The 26,766-nt window shown below is 52.6% G+C and overlaps 1 protein-coding gene across 2 annotated transcripts in view; it reads left to right on the forward strand.

Moving 5' to 3' along the window:
• Nucleotides 1–8,550: 8,550 nt before the first annotated feature.
• The window catches only part of EFHD1 (EF-hand domain family member D1), a 44,057-nt gene continuing 25,841 nt past the window's right edge, over nucleotides 8,551–26,766 (forward strand). Inside the window, exon 1 of one of the 2 annotated variants that reach the window (XM_006042663.4) lies at nucleotides 8,551–8,981. In XM_006042663.4, coding sequence (XP_006042725.3) covers nucleotides 8,689–8,981 — 293 coding nt within the window. In that variant the 5' untranslated portion in view covers nucleotides 8,551–8,688. The remainder of the gene's footprint in view (nucleotides 8,982–26,766) is intronic. The other variant, XM_006042662.4, reaches the window with a different exon arrangement.

Genomic DNA, 26,766 nt, shown 5'->3' on the forward strand with positions numbered 1-26,766 from the left:
TAGAGTCGGACACAACTGAGCGACTTCACTTTCACTTTCCACTCTCATGCATTGGAGAAGGAAATGGCAACCCACTCCAGTGCTCTTGCCTGGAGAATCCCAGGGATGGGAAGCCTGGTGGGCTGCCATCTATGGGGTCGCACAGAGTCGGACACGACTGAAGCAACTTAGCAGCAGCAGCAGCAGGAGGCCCACCCTCCCAGAGGATTCCCACCAACCAGCCTGGTGACTCAGGGAACCATTTGCCATGTGGTTCCCCATGGCCTCCAGCAGGGGGCAGCCTGTCTGATAAATTGGGGGCCAGGCTCTCCCAACCTGGTGCAGGCTTCCTTAGTAGGTATGCTTCCGGGTGCCAAAAAAAAAAAGGATACTGAAGGACAGGGAAGACAGGTGTGCTGCAGTCCATGGCATCGCAAAGAGTCGGACACGACTGAACCACAAGCATGTTCCAGTCTTTGCTGTCATGTAATGAAACACCTGGAACTCAGTGGTGTTCATAAAGTGAAAGTCGCTCAGTCGTGTCTGACTCTGTGACCCCAAGGACTATACAGTCCCTGGAATTCTCCAGGACAGAACACTGGAGTGGGTAGCCTTTCCCTTCTCCAGGGGATCTTCCCCACCCAAGGATCGAACCCAGGTCTCCCACATTGCAGGTGGATTATTTACCAGTTGAGCCACCAGGGAAGCCCAAGAATACTGGAGTGGGTAGCCTATCCCTTCTCCAGCGGATCTTCCCGACGCACGATTCTTTTACCAACTGAGCTACCAGGGAAGCCCTGATGTTTTTACCACAATTCCCAAAGACACAGTGATGGGAAACGGCCACCACTAGTATATTGTATTCACGGACCCTCTGGGTCAGGAGCTGGGCACGGGGCGGTGGCCCTTCTCTGTTCCAGGAAACCTGGGACCGGGGCGGCCCTGGTGACTGGAGTCGGAAGACCTGAGTCCCGGAGCCCACTCCCTAGATGACTTCTTTGCTCATGTGTGTGGCGTGTGGGATGGACTGGCTCCTCTGGGCCCGTGGACCATAGCCCCACCAGGGGCGTCTCTGGCCTGGCAACCTCAGAGTAAGCAGGCATCCTGCCCGGTGACTCAGGATGGCAAGAAGAGTGTTCCCAGAAGGCAAGGAGGAAACAGAGAGGCCTTTCTTCATCTAGCCTCAGAAGCGATGTTGCATCACTTCCACTATACTCTCCCTCTCTCTTTTTGGCCGTGCTGGGTTTTCACTGCTGCTCTTGGGCTTTCTCTAGTTACAGCTCCCAGGCTCCAGAGCACGGGCTCAGGGGTGGTGGCACGCAGGCTGAGTTGCCCCGAGGCGTGTGGAATCGTCCCAGACCAGGGACGGAATCTGTCCTCTGCGCTGGTCCATCAGGGAAGCCCTTCCACCGTATTTCCAGTCACACGGGCCCATCCAAGTTCAAGGGGTGGGGACACAGACCCTCTCAGTGGGAGGGATGTCAAATCATTTGTGGCCACGTTTCCAAACCACCACAGACACAGATGCAAAAAATTACAAAACCTGAGTACCCATCATGAGGGTATTGCTTGATGAAATTTTCCACCATGAACCACTGGTATTGTTACCAACGAGATCAGGAAATAAAACAGTGTCTGAAAGCCCTCTTGTGTTCCCTCCCAGTCATTCCCCCCACCCTCATCCCCGATTTCTGACACTGCATGTTACTTTTGCTTGACTTGAACTGAATTGTATACTTCAAAATGGTTGATTGTGTGTTTTGTGAATTTTACCTTGAGTGCATGCTCAGTCGCTTCAGTCGTGTCGGACCCTTTGCGACCCTCTGGACTGCAGCCCACCAGGGCCCTCTGTCCCTGGGATTCTCCAGGCAAGAATACTGCAGTGGGGTGCCATACCCTCCTCCAGGGGATCTTCCTGACTCAGGGATCGAACTTGTGACTCTTAAGTCTCCTGCTTTGGCAGACAGGTTCTTTACTGCTAGTGCCACCTGGGAAGCTCAAATTTTACCTTAACTTTTTTTTACAAAGGGTACACAGTCCAGATGTACCAGCCAACATTATATCCGAAGGATCTCACCTCAGATGTTGCTTATGCAAGTCTTCTTGTTATGCATAACTTGATCAATCACTGAAGCATGACTACTAATTAAGCTAATGATGTCAGAAATTTAAAAAAAAGCATCGGTGAATATAGCGGCTTATTGACTAAACTGAATAGTGTTCAAAGTGGGCCCTCATTGATGAAATGAAAAGTACTGTTTTTTTAAGATATGTGGGTTGCTTTAAAATAGTTTAACCCCCCACCCACCTCCATACTGCAAAGGACATGAGAATCCACCAAAATTTCTAACCCGTCCCTAAGGCTTGATTTTTTTTAGCAGCTTTCAGCCACTGATGTAGGAGGGCTTCTGGTTATTTGATGATGGTCATAAGTAAGGCAAGGAATCTGGTCTCTAGAGTGTGTGCCGGCCTCTGGTTAAGGCTTTGGTTGGATTTTCTAAAAGGTGGTCAAAAGCTGGGACTTGAGACTTCATCAAATTTATAGAATAGGCTGTCTGAGCTAGTCTATGTCTGCTTGCTGGGGATGTTGGTTTAATAAATCTCTCTTTTTTTTTTTTAACTTGCCTTGATGCTTAGGGGCTTCCCTGATAGCTCAGTTGGTAAAGAATCTGCCTGCAATGCAGGAGACCCCAGTTTGATTACTGGGCCGTGAAGATCCACTGGAGAAGGGAACGGCTACCCATCCCAGTATTCTGGCCTGGAGAATTCCATAAACTAGTCCATGGAGTCGCAAAGAGAGGGACACGACTGAGCGACTTTCACTTTGAAGCTTGAGGAATACTAGTTCCCTGACCAGGGATCGAACCCTCGCCCCTGGCAGTGAAAGCGCAGAATCTTACCCACTGAGCTGCCAGGCAATTCCCATAATAAATAATTTTATGTTTAGGAGAATTTGGTCTGGGGCTGGCTTTCTTTATAATGTGATAACAAGAATGTTGGGGAGTAAACACCCCCCTAAACTTCTTTGACCAATACATTAACCAACCAAGTAAAGTCTGAGTTTTACCGGGTCAAACAGGTTTAGGTAAGTTTGCTCACACCCTTGCCCAAGTTTTCATCAGTTTGTTTTTGTTTTTAAGCACTGCTCTGTAGGAGTGCCCAATGAGGTTCTGGATACTTTGTTGCATTTGTTGATACCTTCTTCCGGTTTACATGTTAAACCTTCCATTACTTTTCCTTGCAATGTTGTTGTTCAGTCACTAAGTCTGTCCAACTCTTTGCAACCCAATGGACTGCAGCCTGCCAGGCTTCTCTGTCCTCCAGTATCTCCTGAAATTTGCTCAGATCCGTGTCCTTTGAGTCAGTGATGCTGTCTAACCATTTCATCCTCTGCTGCCCTTTTCTTTTGCTCTCAGTCTTTCCCAGCATCAGGGTCTCAAAGAGTTGACTTTTCTGACTCTTTTGTGACCCCATGGACTGTAGCCCGCCAGGCTCCTCTGTCCATGGGATTTCCCAGGCAAGAATACTAGAGTGGGTTGTCATTTCCTCCTCCAGGGGATCTTCCTGATCCAGAGATCCAACCCAAGTCTCCTGCATTGTGGGTGGATTCTTTACCACTGAGCCACTAGGGAAGCCCTGTAACAGTACAAAGTAACATGCCTAACTCAAGGACCCATTAAACATGCAAGATAGAGTGATTATCGTTTTCACTGTAACAGAGTATGGAGAGTTTGGTTTGGATGCTTTCATCTTCCATGCTGCAATTAAATTTCAGGAAACTATCACTTAGGAGTTTTGGTGTAGTAACAAAGAAAAATGATAACCACAATTATCTGAAAAGACGAAACAAACACTCCCCCCTTCTCCATTTATACATCCAACTTTTCCATTTATACATCCACATTCCCAGCTATGGTTTTTCCAGTAGTCATGTATGGATGTGAGAATTGAACCATAAAGAAAGCTGAGTGCCGAAGAATTGATGCTTTTTGCACTGTGGTGTTGGAGAAGACTCTTGAGAGTCCCTTGGACTGCAAGGAAATCAAACCAGTCAATCCTAAAGGAAATTAGTCCTGAATATTCATTGGAAGGACTGATGCTGAAGATAAAGCTCCAATACATTGGCTGTCACCTGATATGAAGAACCCACTCACTGGAAAAGACCCTGATGCTGGGAAAGATTGAAGGCAAAAGGAGAAGGGGACGACAGAGGACAAGATGGTTTGATGGCATCACCAACTCAATCGACATGAGTTTGAGCAAATTCCGGGAGATGGTGAAGGACAGGGAAGCCTGGTGTGCTGCAGTCCATGGGGTTGCAAAGAGTCGGACATGCCTGAGGGACTGAACTGAACTGACATTCCCAGTGGTCTTGGGAAGCCTGGATTTTCTTCTCAGCTTTCAAAGAAATCACAAATCACAGCAATCTAATGCAGAAACAGATGTGATATCCAAGTCTACTGTTAAGTCAGAGATGAGAGACGTGTGTGTGTGTGTGTGTGTGTGTGTGAAAGGCATGCAGAAATGTAAAACAATGTTGGTCTTCTTGCTTATACTATTTATGTTAATAGGTAATGGCTTATTATTGTCATTTTAAAAAGAACAGATTTGTTGAGATATAATTCACGTGCATAGACGTCACCCTTTTGAAGTGTACAATTCAATGGTTTTTATTATATTCATGGAGTTGCACACTCATCATCACATCTAATTTTAGAATATTTTGAGTGCAATGAGGGATGGCGTGAAGAGACTTAGGAAGAGCACACGACATGACAATTACTTCATTTGTGAAGGACAAAACCTCTTGCTCTAAAACAAATCAAAGGCCTGAGCTTTTGTCTTGTTAAAGAGGTTGATAATGCCAAGGTGCACAGGACTGATTGCCCCTAGAGATGGAAGCTGACCCAGGTTTCTGCTCACTTGGAAGCGTTTTTCCCTTTCTTGACTTGGGTTCATTCTGACTTCCTAGTAACTTGCAGGTCCATGCTTCCCGGAGGGCTGAGAGGCTGGTGCCAACCCATCTAGGCTGAAGGGCATACCTGTTCTTGTCTGAATGCCACAGAACCACAAGAGACTCAAGCCTGCAGGGGTTTTCAGAGGGAGGACTGGCAGATTATATTTTCCTAAGATGGTCACAGTGGAGGCTTCCCTGGGGTCCAGTGGCTAAGACTCCCTGCTCCCAATGCATGGGACCTGGGTTCAATCCCTGGACAGCAGATCCTGTATACTGCAACTAAATATCCCGAGGGCCACAGCAAAGATCGAAGACCCTGAGTGTCATGACTAAGACTCGGTGCAGCCAAATAAATATATATATATTTTTTTTTATGAAAAGAGAACAAAATGAGTGATTTTAAAAAATCAATAGATTTTTAAAATAAAGACAGATGATCACAATGACACATATCCCATCTCACACACTATTTTTAGATGATTTTATCACGCCTCCATTGAGAGGTGGAGATTTTATTTATGTATGTATTTATTTTTGGCTGTGCTGGGTCTTCATTGCGGTGCTTTTCTTTAGTGGCGAGTAGGGGCTACGCTCTAGCTGCTGCGCATGGACTTTTCTTGGCCGTGGCTCTTCTTATTGCGAAGCATGGGCTCTAGGGCTCGTGGGCGTCAGCAGCTGTGGCCTGTGAACTCAGTATTTGCAGTTCCCAGGCTCTGGAGCACGGCTCAGTAGTTGTGGCACATGGGTTTCGTTGCTCTGCAGCATGTGGGATCTTCCTAGACCAGGGGGTCGAACCTGTATGCTCTGCATTTGCAGGCAGATTCTTACCCACTGGACCACCATCCAGGGAAGCCCAAGGGCTGGAGATGTATGTCCTCTCTCCTTCATGACTGTTCTGACCAATAGAGTCAAGCTGTGTGATTTCTGACCCTATTCATAAGAGGCGATGAAGCTTCTTCCTCCCTCTCTCTTCTTTGCAAGCCCGTCCTGGGAACCCAGCGACCATGCTGGGAGGAAGCACAGGCCATGCGTAGGTGTTCTAGCCAAACACCAGCCAGCATCAGTCCATACCTGGGAGGGAATAAGTCTTCAGATGGATTCTCCCCTACAGCCTCCGAGCTACCCCGCCTTGCACCAGGTGGGTCAGAGGAAGGACTTCCCCATGAAGGTCTGTCCAAAGCGAAGATTTGTGAGCAAAGTAAATGTGTTGTTTGGGCCTTAGGTTTGGGGATGGTTTGTTACATAGCAATAGGGAACTGAAAAGAAGTCCTGGAGGTAAAACCCATTTGATTTCCCCTATGAAATGCAAAGGGGATTCTCTGATGGCTCAGACGGTAAGAATCTGCCTGCAGTGCAGGAGACCCAGGTTCAATCCCTGGGTCGGGAAGATCCCCTGGAGAAGGGAATGGCAAACCCCTCCAGTATTTTTGCCTGGAGAATTCCATGGACAGAAGAAAGGTAAAATCTCCTGTACCCATCCCCCAGGAATGTTAGTGAAATAAACACATTCAAGGGATGACACAGGCAAAATAGTTTCGACTGCTCTACAGCTAACATAGGTCCCCTCTGGTACTGTTCCATTGCAAGCAATCATATTTGTTTTCTGGTTATAGCAGTTCTGTGTGGTCATTGTAGAAAATTCAGAGCAGTGAGAATTAAAATAGTTGACGGAAATGGTTGGACTCCTAGCGTTTACAACGGTTAATAATTTGATCCTGGGCTTCTCTGGTGGCTAAGTGGTAAAGAATCCACCTGCCAATGCAGGAGACATGGGTCCGACCCCTGGTCTGGGATGATCCCACATGCCATGGAGCAATTAAGCCCGTGCACCACAGCTACTGAGCCTGTGCTCTAGAGCCTGGAAGCTGAAACCACTGAGTCTATGGGCCACGACTACTGAAGCCCTCGCACGCTATAGCCTGTGCTCCACAGCAAGAGACGTCACCGCAGCGAGAAAGCCGAGCACAACTAGCGAGTAGCCGCCACTTGCCACAACTAGATAAAAGCCCACAAATCGATGAAGGGCGAGCACAGCTGATCAATAAATATAATTATTTTTAAAAATAATAATTTGGCCCCTTTATCTTTTTTTTTCTATGCATAGAAATGTATTTTACAAAATATGGGTCATATTTGCACAGTGGCATTGATGTGTGTGTGTGTTAGTAGCTTAGTCGTGTCCGACTCTTTGTGACCCCATGGACTATAATCCACCAGGCTCCTCTGCCCACGGGGATTCTCCAGGCAAGAATACTGGAGTGGGTTGCTATGCCCTCCTCCTCCAGGGGATCTTTGTGAACCAGGGATCAAAACTGTGTCTCTTATGTCTCCTGCATTGGCAAGAAGGGTCTTTACCCCTAGTGCCACCTGCGAAGCCCCAATAGGGATGTTAAAAAGATTTTATTTGATCACTTTATTTAAAAACTTAATTTTTCCCTAATTAAAAAAATATATATGTATGGGGCTTCCCAGTAGGGATGTTGAAAAGGTTCTATTTGATCACTTTATTTAAAAATTTAATATTTTCCCTAATTATTTATATATATATATATATATATATATATATATATATATATATATTCGGGAAGATCCCTGGAGGAGAGCATGGCAACTCACTTCAGTATTCTTGCCCACAGCCAGAGAAGCCTGGTGGGCTACAGTCCATGAGGTGGCAAAGAGTCAGACAGGACTGAAGGAATAAGCACACAGGCCTCTCCAGATGCTCAGAATCCCTGCCAGGACTCCCTTGGGCCCTACACACCCCAGTGCCAAAGGCTGGTCCTGGATCTCAGGTGCCCACAGCCAGCAGTGGGGACAGGCCCTGGGCAGCAGCCCCCAGGCAGTCAGAACAAAGTCAGGGCAGAGTCAGAACAGAGTCCTCAGGGGCAGAGCGGTGTTTACAAGATTTTTCTCAAGGCTTGGCTGACGTAACAGCCATCCACATCAGCCTTCCTTAGGGAGTGACGATTTTTTTTTTTTAACGTGGTGTTAAAATGCTGACTTATTGCTTTATTTTCAACCTTCTTTTTTACTTTCTTGCATCTCACAGGAAAAGTCAGAGTCCCCAAAGTGGCGCTGGTGTCTTACCACAAGAGAGCCAGGAGTCCGTCTAGGCCTGCTTGCTTTTTTTTTTTTTTTTCCTGTTTGCTTATTTGTTTTTAGTATTTTTAGTATGTTTTGGAAACATGTCTTTAGAGTGAGTGTTTTAAAAGTCAGCTCGCCCTTCCCCGCGCTCCCTGAGGGCGCCTCCCTCTCCCAGACCTCGCGACCAGTGGCGGCGGGGATGCCACCCGCAGTCCTGGGGGCGCGCGGGTGTCACTCGGGGGCGCTCAGCTCCCCCACCCCCAGTCTGTCACCGGCCACGAGCGCCGGCAGTCGGGGCACTTCTGGGGGACAAGAAAGGAACCGCCAAAACGGTAGTGAAACTTTCGCCCGCTGCCGTTCCCGGAGGACCCCAGGGCCCCCGGGCCCCCGGGAGCGGGCGGAAAGCTCAGGGTTGATCCGAGGGTCCGCGCTCCATCCCGGGAAGCGCTCGGCCGGTCGACATCCCCGGGACAGGCGGGCACCTGTGGCCTCCGGGGCGGGCGGTCCCCGAGCCACAGCTCCTCCTTAAAGCCGCGGCTCCGCCCCGCCTGCCCCCGGTTCCACCCAACCGCCGGGTCCCCGCCGTCTCGGCAAAGTGTCGCAGAGTCGCCAGCCGCCCAGGAGCGCGCTGTCCGCCCAGTCCCTGAGTCTCCGGATCCACCGAGGCCATGGCCAGCGAGGAGCTGGCGAGCAAGCTGCAGCGACGACTGCAGTGGGAGGAAGGCGACAGCGGGCTCCAGCCCGCGCCCGAAGCCGCCCCAGACCCCGAGCCCCAGCCGCAGCCGCCCGCCTGGGCGCCCACCGCCAGAGCCGACGCCGAGCTGAGCGCGCAGCTGAACCGACGGCTGGACATCAACGAGGGCGCGGCGCGGCCCCGACGCTGCAAGGTCTTCCACCCCTACTCGGAGTTCCCGGAGTTCAGCCGCCGCCTCATCAAGGACCTGGAGAGCATGTTCAAACTGTGAGCGCTCCGCGCCGTGCGCCCCCGGGACCCAGGGACCCGAAGCCCCGAAGGGAGGGGTCGGTGGCGCTGGGTCGGTCTCTCGGAGTCCCAGGCCCCGTTTGGGGTAGGACGGAGGGGGCCAGTGCAGCGGTTTCTTTATCGTTTAACCCTAACGCCCCCAAGATCCCGCACGCCCCGACCGGTCCCGGCGCGGTGGTGCTGGGTGATCCAGCCGGGCTGGGACACAGAGGGCAGGAGCTGCGGTTCTCCCTGACCCAGCTCAGAAGTTCCGCTCGGGCAACCGAGCCCAAATCCTGGGCTCAGGGGTCCAGACGGCGGGTCCCGCCCCTTCCGTCGCCTGGCTCGGAGATTTTGCCCAGCGCGCAACTTCTAGGAAACCGAGACGCGCTGCGCCTCACCTGCCAACTTCATCTCCCGAGGGAGAAATTAGCCTTCTTTGTCCTTTATCTTTTAAAAGCAAAGGAGGAAACTTATCCTTGGCTGCCGCGCGGGGTTTGATGTACCCGCGGAGACAGAGAACTGGGGGTTTGTTCAACTCTTCGCAGATCAGTACGTTCCGGGAGCGAGCGCGTTTGGGGAGCCTCCTGGGGGCGTCGCCTTGGCCGTGTTCCCCCTTCTTGCCTCTTGGGCAGGAGGCGCCCGTCGGAACCGGACACGGCAGCTGGCAACTGATCCGGCGGGGGCTCATTCCGGTCGTGCCCCTCGGGGGAGCCCCAACCCCGGGCGATGGAGGCAGCGTTGCCTGGCGGCGTGAACTAGTAGTCGGCCTTGTAGTCTGGCAGCTCCCTGGGCCTCAGTTTCTTCATCTGGAGAGTGGGGAGAAAAAAATCATCCTGCCTTTTAAGGCCAGAAAGTATTTTGCACACCATAAGCTCCCAACTGAGCTATTAATATTTGTTGGAGAATTGGGCCAAGACCGGGAAATGCCTGGGGGGACCGGAGGCCGCCGGCCAGGTCTTGCTTGGGGCGTTTTAAAAAGCGCTTGGAATGTGTTTGTCCTACCCGCGGAGGTTCTATTTAAAGGCGCTGTGGCCGGCGCTGTGTGGCGGGAGCCTGAGGCCGGACTGTGACCAGCTCCAGCCTCGGCACCGAGGTCGGCAGATTGGTACCCGGAGCCACCGCGTCACCTCGGCTTCCTCGACACCCTAATTTCCCGGTCCCTGGCTTCCAGGCTTTGTTCTCTGGAGTTAACACCTACTAAGTCGCCTCATTCGTGTCCGACTCTCTGCGACCCCATAGACGGCAGCCCACCAGGCTCCCCCGTCCCTGGGATTCTCCAGGCAAGAACTCTGGAGTGGGTTGCCATTTCCTTCTCCAATGCAGGAAAGTGAAAAGTGAAAGTGAAGGCGCTCAGTCGTGTCCGGCTCTTAGCGACCCCATGGACTGCAGCGCACCAGGCTCCTCGGTCCATGGGATTTTCCAGGCAAGAGTACTGGAGTGGGGTGCCATTGCCTTCTCCGGGAGTTAACACCTGGTGGGTCCAATTTGGTCCATTAAGGAGCCCTGGGGCTTCCCAGGTGGCACTAGTGGTAAAGAAGACATAGAAAAAAGAAAAAAAATGAAGTGGCCCACTCTTTGCGACCCCATAGACTGTAGCCTACCAGGCTCCTCCATCCATAGGATTTTCCAGGCAAAATTTCTGGAACGGGTTGCCGTTTCCTTCTCCAGGAAAGAAGACATAAGAGATGCGGTCTGATCCTGGTGGGGAGGATCTCTGGAGGAGGGCATGGCAACCCACTCCAGTATTCTTGCCAGGAGAGTCCCATGGACAGAGGAGCCTGGTGGACTTCGGTCCCTAGGATCACACCAAGTCAGAGACGACTGAAGCAACTTAGCACAGCAAGGGAACCTGAGTCGAGGCAGAAGACTGACTGGGGCGGAGACTGAAAAGTGCATGGTTTGTCAGCACCCCTTTGACTTGTTTGGGGTTATGCCTCTCCTGGCATACTATTCCCCGACTGACTGCTCCCAGGGCCCCGCAGTCCCTCCCAGTCCAGCTGGCTTTAGAGAGGGCATCACAGGGACTGTCGTCTTCCTCTTGCTCTGGGGTCATTCAGATTTCTTTCATTTATTTATTTTTATTATTATTATGTTTAAATTAAAGAACAGTCTTTGAAAGGCTGTTTGTTTGTTGGCTGCCTAAGAGTAATAAAGGGAGTCCACACAATCAGATGGTTGGATGGCATCGCCGACTCAATGGACATGAGTTTGAGCAAACTCGGGGAGTTGGTGATGGCCAGGGAGGCCTGGCTTGCTGCAGTCCATGGGGTGGCAAAGAGTGGGACTGAACTGAACGCAATCAGAGGGGCTTGGGAGATCAAGCAAGGTGGCACCGATGAGGAAACAGATGCTGAAAGAAGGTCAAGCTAAAGTGCAGGCAGTGTGTGCTCTAGGGGCCTGAAGAGCTGGCAGCCTAGTCAAGCGTGGGACTTCTTTCTCCAGAGATACTGTGTCAGTCACAAGTCTAGATGGGGTTTTCTGCCACTTGCAACCCAAACTGGCAGAAATGAAAAGGGCATTAATGGGCTCAGGAAGTTAAGAAAAAAGGCTGGTATCAGGTATGGCTGTATCTGGGAGCTCAAATGATGCCCTCAGAGGTTCATGTCTTTTTCTGAAGCCAGCTTCCTCTCTGTGTGGTCCCCATTCTCAGGTGGCTTATCCCTGGTGGTTGCAGTGTGGCCACAGCAGCTCCAGTAAGTCCAGTGGGAAGGGTAACCATAGCAAAGGCCTTATTGTGTGTGTGTCTTTTGTAGCTCTACTATTGTTGCTGGTTGGCTCTGAATCTATTGCTGCGGCCAAAGGAATTCATTGCTCTGATTGGCCGGGCCTGAGCCATGTGCCCCACCCCTGCAGTGACTGGCAGAGGGCTTGGCAGTGGGACTCTTACTGAGGAAGCCAGTGTGTGCACTGTGGTAAAATCACCACCTTCCCGTGAGGGCTGGGTAGCTGCTGTGACTGCCAGGAGCAGGGACCATTGGGAGAATCATGCTTTCCCTGACGGTGGTTTGGAAAGACCCTTCCCTCCCCCGCCAAATCTAGTGCTGTGCTGTGCTTAAGTCACTTCAGTCGTGTCCGACTCTGCAACCCTATGGACTGTAGCCCTCCAGGCTCCTCTGTCCATGGGATTCTCCAGGCAAGAATACTGGAGTGGGTTGTCATGCCCTTCTCCAGGGGATCTTCCCCACCCAGGGATTGAACCCAGGTCTCCTGCATTGGCAGGTGGGTTCTTTACCGCTAGCATCATCTGGGAAACCCCCCTTAAATCTAGTTTCAAGACCAAATTATCCATTTTGAGTTTGGAGAAGGTACACACAGAGCACCCCCACCCCGCCCATTCCAGGGTCATTTGCTGTGATCGTGGGCAAGTTGCTTAACCACATCTCGCTCTTCATCTATAAAATGGGGGCAGCTGTTTCTTTCAAGTGTTTTTTAAATTGAATTTTTTTAAATTTATTTTTGGCTGTGCTGGGTCTTCGCTGGTGCACGGGCTTTTCTCTGGTTGCGGTGCCTGAACTTTTCCCCGCCGTGGCTTCTCTTGTGGAGCACTGGCTCTAGGGCATCGGGCTTCAGTAGTTTCGGCTCCCAGGCTCCAGAGCCCAGGCTTAGCAGTTCTGGCTCACCGGCTTAGTTGCCACATATGGGATCTTCCCAGATCGGGGATAGAGCCCACGTCTCCTGCATTGGCAGGCAGGTTCTTTTCCACTGAGCCCCCAGGAAAGCCCTCTTTCAAGGGTTTGGCGAGAACTGAGTGAGAGGAGTGGGTGACGAGTGCCAAGTCACCCTGAGACATGAAACAGGGGCGTTCTGCTGAGAGCCGTTCCCCAGCTTTGGCTCCAAGCCCCATGTCCGTGTCCGAAACCCTCCCCGCCCTGCTACCCACACCAGCACAAACCAGGGACTCCTTGGCCCTGGCCCCCGTAAGCATCCACCTGAGCGTGATGGGGTCCCCCACTAGGGGGTTCCTGCCCAGTTTTCTCCCCTGGGAGGCAGCTGAAATCTTGCTCCCCCCACCCCACCAGGGTCAGGAGCTCCCAGCCTGGGAGAGTTTGTCACCTGGACCCCTCTGACTCAGCTCTGCCCTTCAGCCCTCATCCCCCTCCTACCCGGGAAGGCTGCTGTGGGGCCTGGCATCTGGGGATTTGCCCCCTGCTGGCCTGGCACTGCCACCTTCCTGTAGGTGCCCTTTGCAGTTGATGAGGTCCTTGATCCCAGCTTTGCTCACAGCTCAGCCCAGCTTTCCTGCTGACCCTCTTTCATGTTTCCCTCTTCCTGCTGTCCTACATGACTTAAAACAAAAAAAAATTGCATGACTTAAAAAACTACATCTAGGTGAGTCCTCTTGAAAACCTCATTTTTGCTCACAGCCCCCTTCATATCCGGTCACTCCTGCACTGAACCTTTTCTGCAGCTGCTTTCTGAGGGCTGGGCAAGGAAAGCACTTCGTGGGGGTCTTCCGGGTACCCCTGCCCCCTGGGCATGCCCACCCCTCCCCCACCCTCTCCCTGCCCTGTGAGTGTGTTGCTATGGCGTCACCTTATCCAGCCAGCAGCTGGTCATTGCCACGTGTCTGTTCCACCTGAAGCGTACCTCGTTGTTGTTGGTTTTCAGCCACTAAGTCACGTCTGACTCTTTGTGACCCCGTGGACTGAAGCACGCCAGGCCTCCCTGTCCTCCACTATCTCCTGGAGCTTACTCAAACTCGTATCCATCGAGTCAGTGATGCCATCCAACCATCTCATGCTCTGTCGTCCCCTTCTCCCACCTTCAATCTTGCCCAGCATCAGGGTCTTCTCCAATGAGTTGGCTCTTTGCATCAGGTGGCCAAAGTACTGGAGCTTCAGCTTCAGCATCAGACCTTCCAATGAATATTCAGGATTGCTTTCCTTTAGGATTGACTGGTTTGATCTCCTTGCAGTCCAAGGGACTCTCAAGAGTCTTCTCTAGCACCACAATTCGAAAGGATCAGTTCTTTGGCGCTCAACCTTCTTTGTGGTCCAACTCTCACATCCGTACATGACTACTGGAAAAATACCTCTTCCTCCCTTTTTCTACTTCCTTTGCTTTTTATGCTTAAACTGAAAAAAAAATCGTGTGAAAAATCTCAAAGAACACATTAACTTGTTTTCCGAGCTTTCCATATTTTATCCATTGCAGAAGCAGTGTTGTGAGACTGTTAAGAACATGAACTTGGATCCAGGCTCCCTGGGTTCAAACCTGACTCTACCACTTGCTACTTCAAAGGTTACTTTAGGCAGGTTGCCGGAAGGCTCTGTGCCTCAGTTTCCCTTTCTGTCAGGTGGGGATAGAATGGCACCTGGCTTGTGAGATTATTGTGGGAATTAAATGAATTCATGTATGTGAAGCAGTTAGTGCAATGCTTGGCCCATGGTAAGGCCAGTAGGTTTGAGTCACTAATTTTCACAGCTGTAATTTGGGTAGATATGCAAATTCTGTGTTGTCCGTTTTGTTAAACAGTTTGCAAACACTTTGCAATGGCTGCTTTATCCTTTGAAGCTGATTTCTCCTGCAGCTTGAGCTGTAGAGTGCGGACATGGAGTGTGGATGTGCGTGGCCCCTTGCTGGCTTATTGGTCCCCATGGAACTGCACCCAGGGGTTTGTTGAAGGGATTTACTCACTGCACTGCGGGGTGAGTGGATGTGAGTCCTAAGGCTGCTGTGACAAGGGCCTGAAGCTGGTGCCTTAAACAAGAGAGATGTGTTTTCTCACCATTCTGGCAGCTGGAAACTGAAGTCATGGTGTCAGCTGGGCCTTGCTCCCTCTACAGGCTCTAGGGAAGAACGCTTTCATGCCTCTTCTAGCTTCTGGTGGTTGCCAGCAATCCTTGGCATCCTGGGCTAATAGACACATCACTCTAGTCTCTGCCTTGATAGCCGCATGGCATTCTCCCTGTGTGTTGTCTTCATGTGGCCTTTTGTGTAGACACCTGTCATTGGATTTAGGGCTCACCCGAATCCAGTGATTTCATCATCTTGTGTAGACACCTGTCATTGGATTTAGGGCTCACCCGAATCCAGTGATTTCATCATCTAGTGTAGACACCTGTCATTGGATTTAGGGCTCACCTGAATCCAGTGATTTCATCATCTGTTTTTTTTTTTTTTTTGGTTGTGCTGGTCTTCGTTGCTTTGGCCAGGCTTTCTCTCGTTGTGGCTAGCGGTTCACAGGCTCCTGATTGCCGTGGCTTCTCCTGGTGCAGAGCTCAGGCTCTAGGAACATGGGCTTCAGTAGTTGCAGCACTCGGGCTCAGTAGTTGTGACTCCCAGGAGTTGTGGCCATGCTCAGGGACGTGGGGGATCTTTGTCCCCCAACCAAGGATCAAACCCTCACCCCCTGCACTTGAAGTGCGGAGTCCTAACCATTGGACCGCCAGGGAATTCCACAGTATGGCTTCATCCTAATTCAATTTATCACGTCTGCAAAGATCCTAATTGCATAGAGGTCACATTCTGCAGGTCTGGGTGGCTGTGAATTTCGAGGGGACCCCCTTCAGCTCATTACTGAGGGCAGGCAGAGGTGTCCAGTTGATGTGCACCATGACTCTCGTCCTGGCCTCCTGGGAGAGTGCAATGGTGGGGAGGCCCTTCCAAGGAGCCCTCACGTTTAGGAACGCCAGCGTCTTAACCACATTCGGCTATTTAGGTGATTTAGGAATGTCTGAGAGGTAACCCAAGCTAGAATGATTCCTGCCCCAACAGAAGGGGGATCAGATGGAGTTGCCATCTAACTGCAAAAAAAAAAAAAAAAAACAAAACCAGCAGAAAGCCCCTACTTGTGCCAGGAGTGCACTTACTTTCAGCAAGAATTTCATTTCTAATCAGGCTCTAGATCCAGGTTGTGATGTCGCCTTTGAGTTCACCCAGAACCGGACTTGACTGGATCAGAGTATGCCCATTCTTTTTGTCTGGGGCTCTACTCACATAGACATTGCAAAACGTGCTTTGATCTCTTAAATACTATTTAAAAGTATTTTGCCTAGGGATTTCTTACATTTTCAAGGTTTTAAAAACCCCTGGATTCTTGCCAGCCTGTGAACACAGTGGATCCTTGGAGTGGGGGTCATTTGTCTTTATATTGTTGGGACCTGGTGTGTTGCAGAAGAGAGAGAATTTTCTATTGAGTGTGGGAAGCCAGAGGCATCACCAGCCCAGCCAGAAAAAGTTCCCTTTCCATCTCCGAGCGTGTTACTGGATAGCCTGGGCCCAGAGAATAGTGGCCTGATTTTAAAACGAAGAGGGAGAGGGCCCCGAAGAAACTGACTCTACAGTGTGCGTCCAGGGTGTAATAGGAGCTGGTGGAGCGGTCAAGGTTAGACAGGAAATTTTAATTACCCTGTGCTTATCCAGAGGCCCTGTTCAAAGGGAGGTAATGAGGGCAACCACTTCGAGGCAGGACCCAAATACAGCATCTTAAAATGCAGCTGTGATGTTTTTGCAGCATACTAAAAGCTTGTGTTTCAATTCCCCACAGAGAGGGTGGGGAGAGGAGCGTTTGGCTATGGGAAAGTTGTCTTTTTATTCGGAATCCGAAACGATGATGTCATGGACACCCTGCCAGCACCCGACTCCCCGTCACCACTGAACTCCAAAAAGGCGGGGGCTGTCCTGGAATCCTTCATTTCCAGTTGCTTTTTCTCCTCTCTAGATTTTTCTCTGAGGAGAGGAGGAAGAGATGTGGAGCTGGAGGGCTGGGAATTTGCCAAAGAGGTGAAGGGAGCCGAGTTGAGGAGGTTTGCTGGGGAATGGGGAGGGGAGGCAGCCCACCCACTCTTATCTGTATCTTTCAAGTGAATTGCCTTCTACGCAGAGAACGGTGGGTGGAAATAACTGGACATTAAGTGCTTCTTTTTCCTCCCATAGAGAAAGGCAAGGGCTTCTGACTCTCCTGATTGTGTCTTTGGTGCAAAGTGATCCACCTTAGAGTTGAAATTCCCTCATCTGCCCTGGATTATGCACGTTTGACTGTTTTGGTTGAAGGTGGGGCAGGAGAACTCAGGGCTTGTCTGAATTCCTGGCGAGTGGTCAGCCAGAACCCAGCCAGGTCGGCTTCTGTTTGAGGCTTTGGTCTCTGGCAGAAAGATGCTGTAACTGGGAACTATTTCTTACAGGGTTTAAGCACTGGTTTTCTTTGCCCTGCTTGGGTGATGTGGGAGGAGCTGGAAGGAGGTGGCACGATTTCTGGCGGTTTCATCTTTGCAGAGAGCTTCCTTCTTTCTATTCCTTGCTCCTCACCTCCTCTCTTGGGGACGTCTCCTCCACCCTCCTCATTACAGAGCATCCTGTTTCGTGAGAATTCGAGTGACTTATTCAAATTCTACACGAGGCAAAAATAAAAAGTCTTTTTCCCTTTCTCCCTTGCAAAATTAATTAAGTGCCTGGTGTCAAAGCTTCAGGGCTTCCCCGATGGCTCAGCAGTAAAAGAATCTGCCTGCAATAAAGAAATCTGCCTGCCAATGCAGGAGACTCGGATTCGAGCCCTAGATTGGGAAGACGCCCTGGAGGAGGAAATGGCAACCCACTCAAGTATTCTTGTCTGGGAAATCCCATGGAGAGAGAGGACCTGGTGGGCTACAGTCCATAGGGTCACAAAGAGTCGGATACAACTGAGTGACTGAGCACACTCAAAGCTTTAAGGTCCAGGGGACTCTAACTGTATTTACACCCTTAGCCCTATAACACCTCCCTGCCCTAGTCTAACTAGTGAATACCTTCCTAGTCTAACTAGTGAATACCTTCCTTCACTGGATTTGGGGAATTTGGTGGACATGGGCTACTTCATGCGTGGTTTTACAGTACAGCTGACCTAGGGAATCTCTCAGGATGTGTTGCATGAATTAGATCTTTGGAGCTAGTGGATCCCAGGCCTGTCTTCTTGGGCAGAGATACTCAGTGGAGGAGCCCAGCCCTCACACTGGATTTTTGCATAGCTCGCTATTAGCTGCCTGCTTCACGGATAGCTGTGTATCACATGCACTCTCGCAGGCTCACCCGTGCCTAGAGGCATGCTCACTCACACCGTCTCACACACAGCGTCGGCCTCATCATAGAGTCCTCCTAGAACAAACCTCTGCCTTCCCTCCTGCTTCTGTGTCCCCTGAGTGTTGATGACTGAAGGGCACCCTGGTGCTAAGTCTCAGATGCTCCTTGGAAGGCCTGTGTACAGGAGGACCTGAGTTACTGGAATGTGGACTGTGCCATTCTGCAGCCCCGACCTGTACTCAGTGGCCCCAAGACACGGACCTGAGGCTCCCTGGTAAATCCTTCCTAGGTTCCCAGGCTGCCTGGACCTTCTGTGATCCCTCCCTCAGTGCTCCCACCCGTGGGCTCCCGTGGCCAGCACTGTCTGTGCGTTTGCTGATGCCTGCTCCTGTGGAGTGGTAATAATGGTGATAATGATGAATCTCTTTCTCACTTCCTGTCATGACCTATTTATTCATTCAGCTTTCTCATTCATTCAGTGAAGCACATGCTAGGTACCGTGGTTGTACAGATTGATCTGGAGGGGTTTCTGGCCTTGAGACGCTCAACAAACTTTGAACAGTGGGATGGATTGACCACAATACTGCTTGACAGGGAAGGATTCAAATCCCAGGAAAGCCGTCCACCACTCATGTACAAGACACCCTGTGTAGCCTAGCAGACCCTGGGGGATGCTGCATTCAGGAGGGCGGTCGTGGTCTTTCTGGACACAACCAGGGAGGAGCAGCCAGCCAGGACTGGGAAGGGATTCAGGCCCTTGATCGATCTAAGGCCTCTTGGAGCCAGAGGATGGGGGCTGAGAGCTTGAAGTCTGATGGGGACCTGCTCGACCTTAGGGGGCAGAAGGTGGGCAATGAAGCTGCAGTGAAAGATAGAGTGTAGAGAAGGAAGAACTTTCTCATGGTTGGAGTTGTGGAGCGATGGGAGGAATGATCTCAAAGGTGGTAAGCCCCTTTGTAGGGAGTTCCAATGGAAGGTGGGTGGTCTGTCTTCATGAAGTGAGAGGTTTGCAGTAGGAAAGGGTTGGAAAGTTCTTGGGAGGCTGGGGGGTGGGCTAAATGACCTTCATGGTTCCTTCTGGGCCAGGGTTGGTTCAGCTTGGTCTGTAAAGGGCCAGGTGGTAAATATATTTGACCTTGTGGGGTCCCTAGAGCCACTCGGCCACTGTGATAGACAGTAGCTGCAGAGAGTACGTCCAGGAACCTAAACTCACCAGCATGGCCGCATCCAGAGAAAAGCTGGTGAGTGGGGTTTGCCTGCAGGCCGTGGTGTGCCGGGCCCTGTTGAAGGCAGCTGTTTTGGAAACTTCTGAATCCTGAGCCCTGTCTCTGGTGGTCTCGTTCATCCCTTCCTTCATTGCTTGGCCTTTCTCCCTGTCTGTGGCCCGGGGTTCACTGGCTGGGGTGGACCTCAAGCCCCCAGGGGAAAAGGAGCCAGAAGTGGACGTGGATGGTAGAGTGAGCCTGGAACCAGGGACCCAGAGTCACTTCTGGAAGATTGTTGCTGCAGCAGGAGCAACAGGTCTGTCTGCTTCTCTCACCAACTCAGAGGACCGGGCAGCTGGGAGCCCTCGGAAGGGCTGCCTTGGTGTTCCTTCTCCTTAGAGGTGGCCCAGGGTGTGTTTGAGCCAGGCTGTGGTTGGGGAGGACTTAGGGACTTCCCTCGTGGTCCCTGTTTGATCCCTGGTCAGGGAACCCAGATCCCACAAGCTGAATGGTACAGCTTAAAAAAGAGAGAGAGAGAGAGAGAGAGAGAGAGAGAGAGAGAGAGCTTAAAAACTCCAGATGAAAAGGAAAGTGAGAGCTAACTTGGTTGCACAGAGTTGCACCAGGGGCCTTGGGTGTCTGCCTCCTTGAGCCCCATGGTTACAGGAGGCATTCTTCACCTCAGGTTTTCAGACCAGCACCCCCCGCGCCCCTCCTGCTCCCTTATTTATCATCTCTGACTTCTCCTTTTAGAAGGTCTCCAGGTGGAGAGGTGGGAGTGCCTGGGGCCAGCGCCCTCTTCGGTGGGCGTCTCCTTACACTGATGACTCTTGCGCCCTTTGAAGGTGTGGCCGTCTGATGCTGTCTTGCTGGTGGCCCTTCTCTGTGGGGAGGCCTTTGTGCAAGTCGTGGGTGGGTCTCTGTGTGGGTCCGCGGGCGTCCAGACCTGGTCTTGCTTTCTTTCAGTCTCAGCCTGGCGGCTCTGTGTGTTGCTAAATGAAAGTCAATTCTTTGATTTTTGGAAGTGAGGGTTGGGTGGTCTGTCCCCACACAAGGCTGCCTCTAGTTGACAATACATCCTCACGCTCTGCCAGCTTGGGTCAGGTTTGCAGGAAGTTCAGGACTTAGAAACTCTCACGTGCCCAAGGCTGGCCCTGCTGCCCCTTCCTGGTCAGAATGGCAAGGGTCCCCAGGGCTGTGATTGATCCCAGCCTTGGGGTATCAGCTCCCAGGGATCCCCTGGCCCCACCTGGCAGTGCTCCCTGAACACTGTGCCTGGGACGGTGGACCCCGGTCATCTGTCCTCTACCGACAAGGTCTGGCTGATGACAAGCCCAACTCTGTGCCCTCAGGGACCTAGTGAGCTCCGTCCCGGCCTTGGAGAGGTGCTGGCCCTGATCCTGTGCAGCTCTGTCTGTCTTGGCCTTGGTGACAGGGTCTCTGTCCTCTCCCTAAATGACGCGTGCTCCCCGCACCCTTTCCTACAAGAGCCAACTGTAGGAAATCCACACTCTGATTGATCCCTATCCATCACAGTCACTGCTAGCAGAGCACCTGCTGCTCTGTGCAGCACTGTTCTTAGCGTTTATACATCGTCAGCATGAGGAGGTGGGTGCTTTCGGCATCCGTCGTTTTACAGATGGGGAAACCGAGGTGCAGAGAAACTAGATGACTTGCCCAATGTGACACTTTGTGTAAGTGGCGGAGCTGGGGTTTGAACCCAGGTGGCCCGTGTTCTTGTCCCCTGTGCCACCAAATCTCAACCATCCTTTTTTTTTAAAAAAAAATAATTTGTTTTTGGCTGTTCTGGGTCTTCATTGCTTCCCAGGTAGCCTTAATGGTAAAGAATCTGCCTGCCAGTGCAGGCAACACAGAGATGTGGGTTCAATCCCTGGATTGAGAAGACCTCCTGGAGCAGGGTCTTCCTTGCTCTGCTCGGAATTTCTCTAGCGGTGGTGAGCAGGGGCTGTTCTTCGTTGCTGTGTGCAAGCTGCTCATTGCGGTGGCTTCTCTTGTTGCGGCGCACAGGCTCAAGGCGTGAGGGCTTCAGTAGTTGTAGGGCACTGGCTTAGTTGCTCTGCAGCATGTGTGATCTTCCTGGACCAGGAATAGAACCCATGTCCCCTGCTTTGGCAGGTGGATTCTTTACCACTTTGGCAGATTGGATTGGGGCTTCCCTGGTGGCTCAGCTGGTAAAAAAAATCCACCTGCAATGTAGGAGGCCTGGGTTTGATCCCTGGGTTGATAAGACCCCCTGGAGAAAGGAACATCTACCCACTCCAGTATTCTGGCCTGGAGAATTCCATGGACTGTTATGGTCCACCGGGTGGCAAAGAGTTGGACACTACTGAGCGACTTTCACATCACTTCACTTCTTCACCACTGGACCACCAGGGAAGCCCTCAGCCATCCTTGACACCCTTCCCTGCACAGCCAGGCAGGGCCCTGGGTGGCAGGCTGCCTGACCTCCAGGACTCGAGACACCACCCACTCCCAGCCCGGGGCTGCTACCTCCTATGTGGCCTCCCCTGATCCATCCTACATGCCAGAGCCCAGATCTCATTACCTTGCTTCCCTCTTGAGAAGCCCTATGGGTTGGGGACAGCCTACAATATTCAGTGGCTCCCTATTGCCCATGGGACACAGTCCAGACTTCTCACGATGACCCTTAAGGCCAATCACGGCTGGCTACTGCATTCTCTCTCGCTGGTTGCCCCAGCCGGGTCCCCCTCCCACTGGGCTGTTGGTCCCACAGCCCCCAACCTCCCCCACCCCCCATCCACCAAACCCCATCTCCAATCTGTTACTATTGATTCTTAGGAGGCTCCCCTCACCCTCCATAGTGTTTATCCTGGTAAAGCAGGCTTGACTTTTTTTTTTTTTTTTCGGCTCTTTGTTCCAGGGCGTAGGCTCCTCTCTAGTTGAGGCTCACGGACTCAGTAGCTGCGCACCAGGTGGGATCTTAGTTCCTGTACCGGGAACCACCAGGGAAGTCCCCGGCCCTTCCTGGCTGAGCATGGCTAACTTCTTTCTCCAGTCCCCAGGGCTGGACCCCAGGCCACAGGCAGGGCGGGGGAGCCTTGACCTCTGTAGAGAGATCTGAGCTGTGTTCTGGAGCTGTCCCGAGGCCCTAAATACGGCCCCAGGGGAGCGTCCCAGCCCCCAGGGATGCCAGGAGTGGGAGCCTTCCGTGTGGTGGCGCAGGGCCCTCTGGCAGTGCCACCAACTGCAGGCCACATGGGCTCAGACGGGCCTGTAAGTGAGACGTGGAACAAGGAAAGTGACCACCTTCTCAGGTTGTCCCCGAGATCGCGTGACCACTCGGTGTGCAGTGGCAGCCTTAATTAGGTCACTCCTAGGTTGCAGCCCCAGGTTCTTTCCACTGAGGGAGCTGCAGGTCTGGGCCCCCAGCTGGGCTGCTGGATTTAGGGTGGAGCCAACCCAGAGAGAGGGTTCGGGGGAGGAGCTGCTGCCCGGGAAGTGGTGGGTGGAGGTGGAGGCTCTGAGGACCCAGAGGTTGCAAGCCTGGATGTCTTACTTTCTGTTCAGAGGGACTGCTGAGTCGCCCACGGTCCACTTCCTCTAGGCCTGTGGTCCCTGGCCTCCCCCTCCCTCAAGGCCTCCACCTGGCCATGTCCCTCCCTGACTCGAGCGCTTGAAAGTCAAGGGGGTTTGCATCACTGCCAGGGCTGCCGCAGGCCTGACCAGGTCTGGATGTAGAAACCCCTAGTTGTTTGGGGTCACCCGTCCCCCAAGATCCACAGGGCTCCTGAGAATTCCCAGGACAACTAGGTTTCCAGGGGCCCCTTTGGGTCCAGTTTCCCAGCCCATCAGGGCTTTTACGGGAGCTGTTGGGAGCCAAGGGCTTCCCTGGTGGCTCAGCTGGTAAAGAATCACCTGCAATGTGGGAGACCTGGGTTCCATCCCTGGGTTGGGAATATCCCCTGGAGAAGGGGAAAGGCTACCCACTCCAGTATTATGGCCTGAAGAATTCCATGGACTATAGTCCATGGGGCCGCTCAGACACAATTGAGCAACTTTCAATTTTTTTTCACTTTTTTGGGAACCAAGGGGAGGCGCCCCATTGTTACAGCAAAGAACCTACCCTGCTCATTTCCACTCATTTCAGGGTGCCCTTGTGGCCTCCACGGCCTCCATCAGGGAGTGTTCACGACAGGCATCCCCTGGGACACCCTTTCTTCTCACCCTCCTTTCTGGATGAATGGAGGTGACTCTCAATTCCCAGACCCACTTGCTCTGTTCCTGTTCCCACACTGAGTCCCCAGCCGCCTGTACTTATCCAAACCCAGCAAAGGTGCTCCAATTTCAAAAGGACCAAAGGGAGACCCCAGGATTACGGTCTTTCTGTTAATGAGACATTTCTCTTAATGAGCTAAAACTTAAAAAAAAAAAAAGGACGGGGGGAGGCCTTGCTGATGAGCTGAGAGCTTATCTGCCTTCCTGTGATCTTGGCGAGAAGGGAGTCACTCTGGGGCAAAACCCAGACAAAACCCAAACCAAGGACACACAGCCCAGGACATCACTGGGACCTTGAACCAGGGATGTCTGACACCAGAAACATACTCCCATCTCCTGCCATCCTCCGCCTTCCTCAGGAGGAGCCCACCTGGGCTCCCGTGGACCCAGCTGTGCCCTGTTCCATTTGCCAGGTCAGAAGCTTTCCAGGGCTCATCCCTCCCTACCCCGTCACTCGTGGCCAGAGGGTTCTTGGCACCTGGACCCTGCGTGTGGCTGAAGCACTTTGCACTCCTGACCTGTTAACTGGTGTCACTGGCACGTTCCTCTTGGAGCTGGGGCGGGGGGTGGTCACGGGGGGCCTGGCTTGGGGTGCTGGCATCAGTGAGAGAATTTGCATGTAGCTGGAGCCTCCCAATTTGAAGCCTTTCGCAGCCTGAGTGTACAGGCTGGGGGAAGCCCAGCTTACCCTCGGTTCCCTCTCCTTCTGAATCCATGTTGAGGGTCCCTGGTGGGGCCAGTGCTCTCCCACTGCAGGCATTAGGGACAAAGCAGGTTTCCCTGCTTCTCTCAACAGCCTTGGTAGCAGCGGCCTGACTCTGTGTCCACTCTGCTGTCTTGCGGGGCCCTGAGCTCACGGAGGGTGCTCTGTAGGGGTGGGGGTGGCCCCTCAGCTCTGCCCTGCCACCCTCCTTTTCATTATAAGCTTTCAGACACCGTGTATGGACCTACGGGGGGCTAGTCTCCTGCAGCCTGTAGAGGTGCTGCTGCTGTGGTTGTTCAGCCACTTAGTCGTGTCCGACTCTTTGCGACCCCACGGACGGCAGCGTGCTGGGCTCCTCTGTCCTCTGCTGTCTCCTGGAATTTGCTCAAGCTCATGTCCATCGAGTGCTATCTAACCATCTCCTCCAGTGGCAGAGGATGAGATGGTAAATGTGCTGGCCTCTTTCCAGAAGAAGCAGGGTATCAGCCAGAGGTGCATCCCCGCAGCACGGGCTGTGCACAGGAGAGGGGAGGCTGGTGCTCACCTGACCCAGAGCCACTGCCCCCTCACCTTCGCCCTCCCCACGTCTCTCCACAGTGGGTACTGTGTGCTCCCCCAGCCGCCTTAGTCTGCTCACTCCATGACCACCCCCCTCTCCGCCCCACCCCCCCCATCCATCCTGCACATCGAGCTGAGAGCTCTTTTCTGAAACACTATCTGATGTCACATCTCTGCTTCACACTCTTTGGGGGTTGCCCCCATTCCCCCTTAGGAAGACACAGCTTTCCCAGATTGCCTGTGGGACCAAACCCCCTGCCCGCTTCTGAGACATCCCATCCCCTGTGGACCTCGCTGGGGACTGGGGCTCCCTCCCAGGGCTCTGCAGCCTTGCTGCTGTCAGACCCAGCTCTGCCCAAGCTCCAGCAGTATCACAGCTCAGCCGTCTGTACCTCTGCCTCCCCGCTGGGACTGGTCTCTGTGTTTTCTTTCATCTCTGGAGAGGCCTCAGGTAGATCTGAGCCAGGTGGTGACTGAGAGAATGGAGGTGGTCCTGCAAAGGCAGCTGGGAGCAGCCTGATTGGAAATCAGACTCTGGGCTCAGGCTTTTGTGCTTAATTCCTCAGAGTCCCCCTTCCTCAGAGCCTGCGGACTCCTAGTTTGCCTGCGGTGGTAACACACTTGGAGATGGGGTTTCTCAGTCTGCAGTGAATCAAGAGGGAGAGGGGGAAGGGGCAGATAATTTGAGAGCCGGGGGTACTGCACGAAAGACAGGAAACCAGGACCTCAGAGAAGGGGCAGGCAGGGAGGCCTGGAGGAGGAACCCAGTCCTGTGACCTGGGGGAACCGACTCCTTGGAAAAGACCCTGATGCTGGGAAAGACTGAAGGCGGGAGAAGGGGACGACAGAGGACAAGATGGTTGGATCGCATCACCGACTCGATGGACATGAGTTTAAGTAAACTCCAGGAGTTGGTGATGGACAGGAGGCCTGGCGTGCTGCAGTCCATGGGATCGCAAAGAGTCAAGACACTACTGACCGACTGAACTGAACTGACCTGGGGGAGGGGGCTGAGCTCATCTGGGTATACACTGTTGGGACACCCACAGGCCCTGGGAAAGGCCATATGCTTCGGGCATGGTCTGGTACAGTGCCCTTCTCCTACCTGAAAGAGCCTGGGCAGCAGGGGGGACCTTATGAAAATGCAGGTTCTAATTTAGAAGGTCTGGAGAGGAACAGGAAATTCTGCGTCTTAGACAATCCTGGGCCACTGGTCCAGGGACCACACTTTGAGTGGCCAGAGCCTGCCTGTCTGAAGAGGCAGCGCGTGATTCCCGTACCAGGACTTTCTGGGGAAAGCTGGGTGTTCTGAGCTCCTGGTGCCCTGAGGCCTAGGCACCCCTCCCCCAACATTAAGAGTAAGGCATTTTCTGGGGCGCTGCCATTTCCTGAGAACCCTCTACCCTCTGGGGATTCCCAGGGTGGTTTCTGATGGCCGAGCCCCAGGCAGACAAAGGCTGGCCCGCTTCTTTCTTCTTGATAGCAGGATTATTCTGGGGAGGTGAAACCCAAGAAAACCCAGGGGCTCTGCACAGTGGAGCCCAGAGAGCAAGCCATTCATGGACCAGCACTGGGTGGAAGCTGGAAACTGGCCCCTGCCCCCTTGCCTCTCTCTCTTGCTGGCAGGGCCTTTGGCAGGGTGAGACTTAGGGCCCCTTTGGCCAGGCTGGGGGTTTTCCCAGGTCATAGGCCCAGTTTGGGGACCCAGACCATCCTGCTTTACTCCACCCCGTTCCACCAGCCAGTGATGGCCCCAGTCAGAGTCAGGGAGCCCTCAAGTGAGGCCTTGGAGGGCAGATCTGATGCTGTCATCAGGACGGGCTGGGTGACAAGAGTTACTCTGTAAGGGCTTCCTGGAAATTCAGCGCAAGGGGCCGCGGCAGGCTGTGGACTGCAGTTTCTTCCAGAATGCTAACGGTGTTGGATGCTGTTTGAGGCCAGTGGGTGTCAGTAACTCTTGAGCAGCAGCCCTGGAAGTTGTCTGCTTCCTCTTCATGGCTGCCGACAGGTCCTACTTTTAAATATAGCTCCCTCCCATTGCACGCTTACCAGGCACAGGGGC

This window comes from Bubalus bubalis, chromosome 6 (assembly GCF_019923935.1).
Source record: "Bubalus bubalis isolate 160015118507 breed Murrah chromosome 6, NDDB_SH_1, whole genome shotgun sequence".
NCBI classification, from domain to species: domain Eukaryota; kingdom Metazoa; phylum Chordata; class Mammalia; order Artiodactyla; family Bovidae; genus Bubalus; species Bubalus bubalis.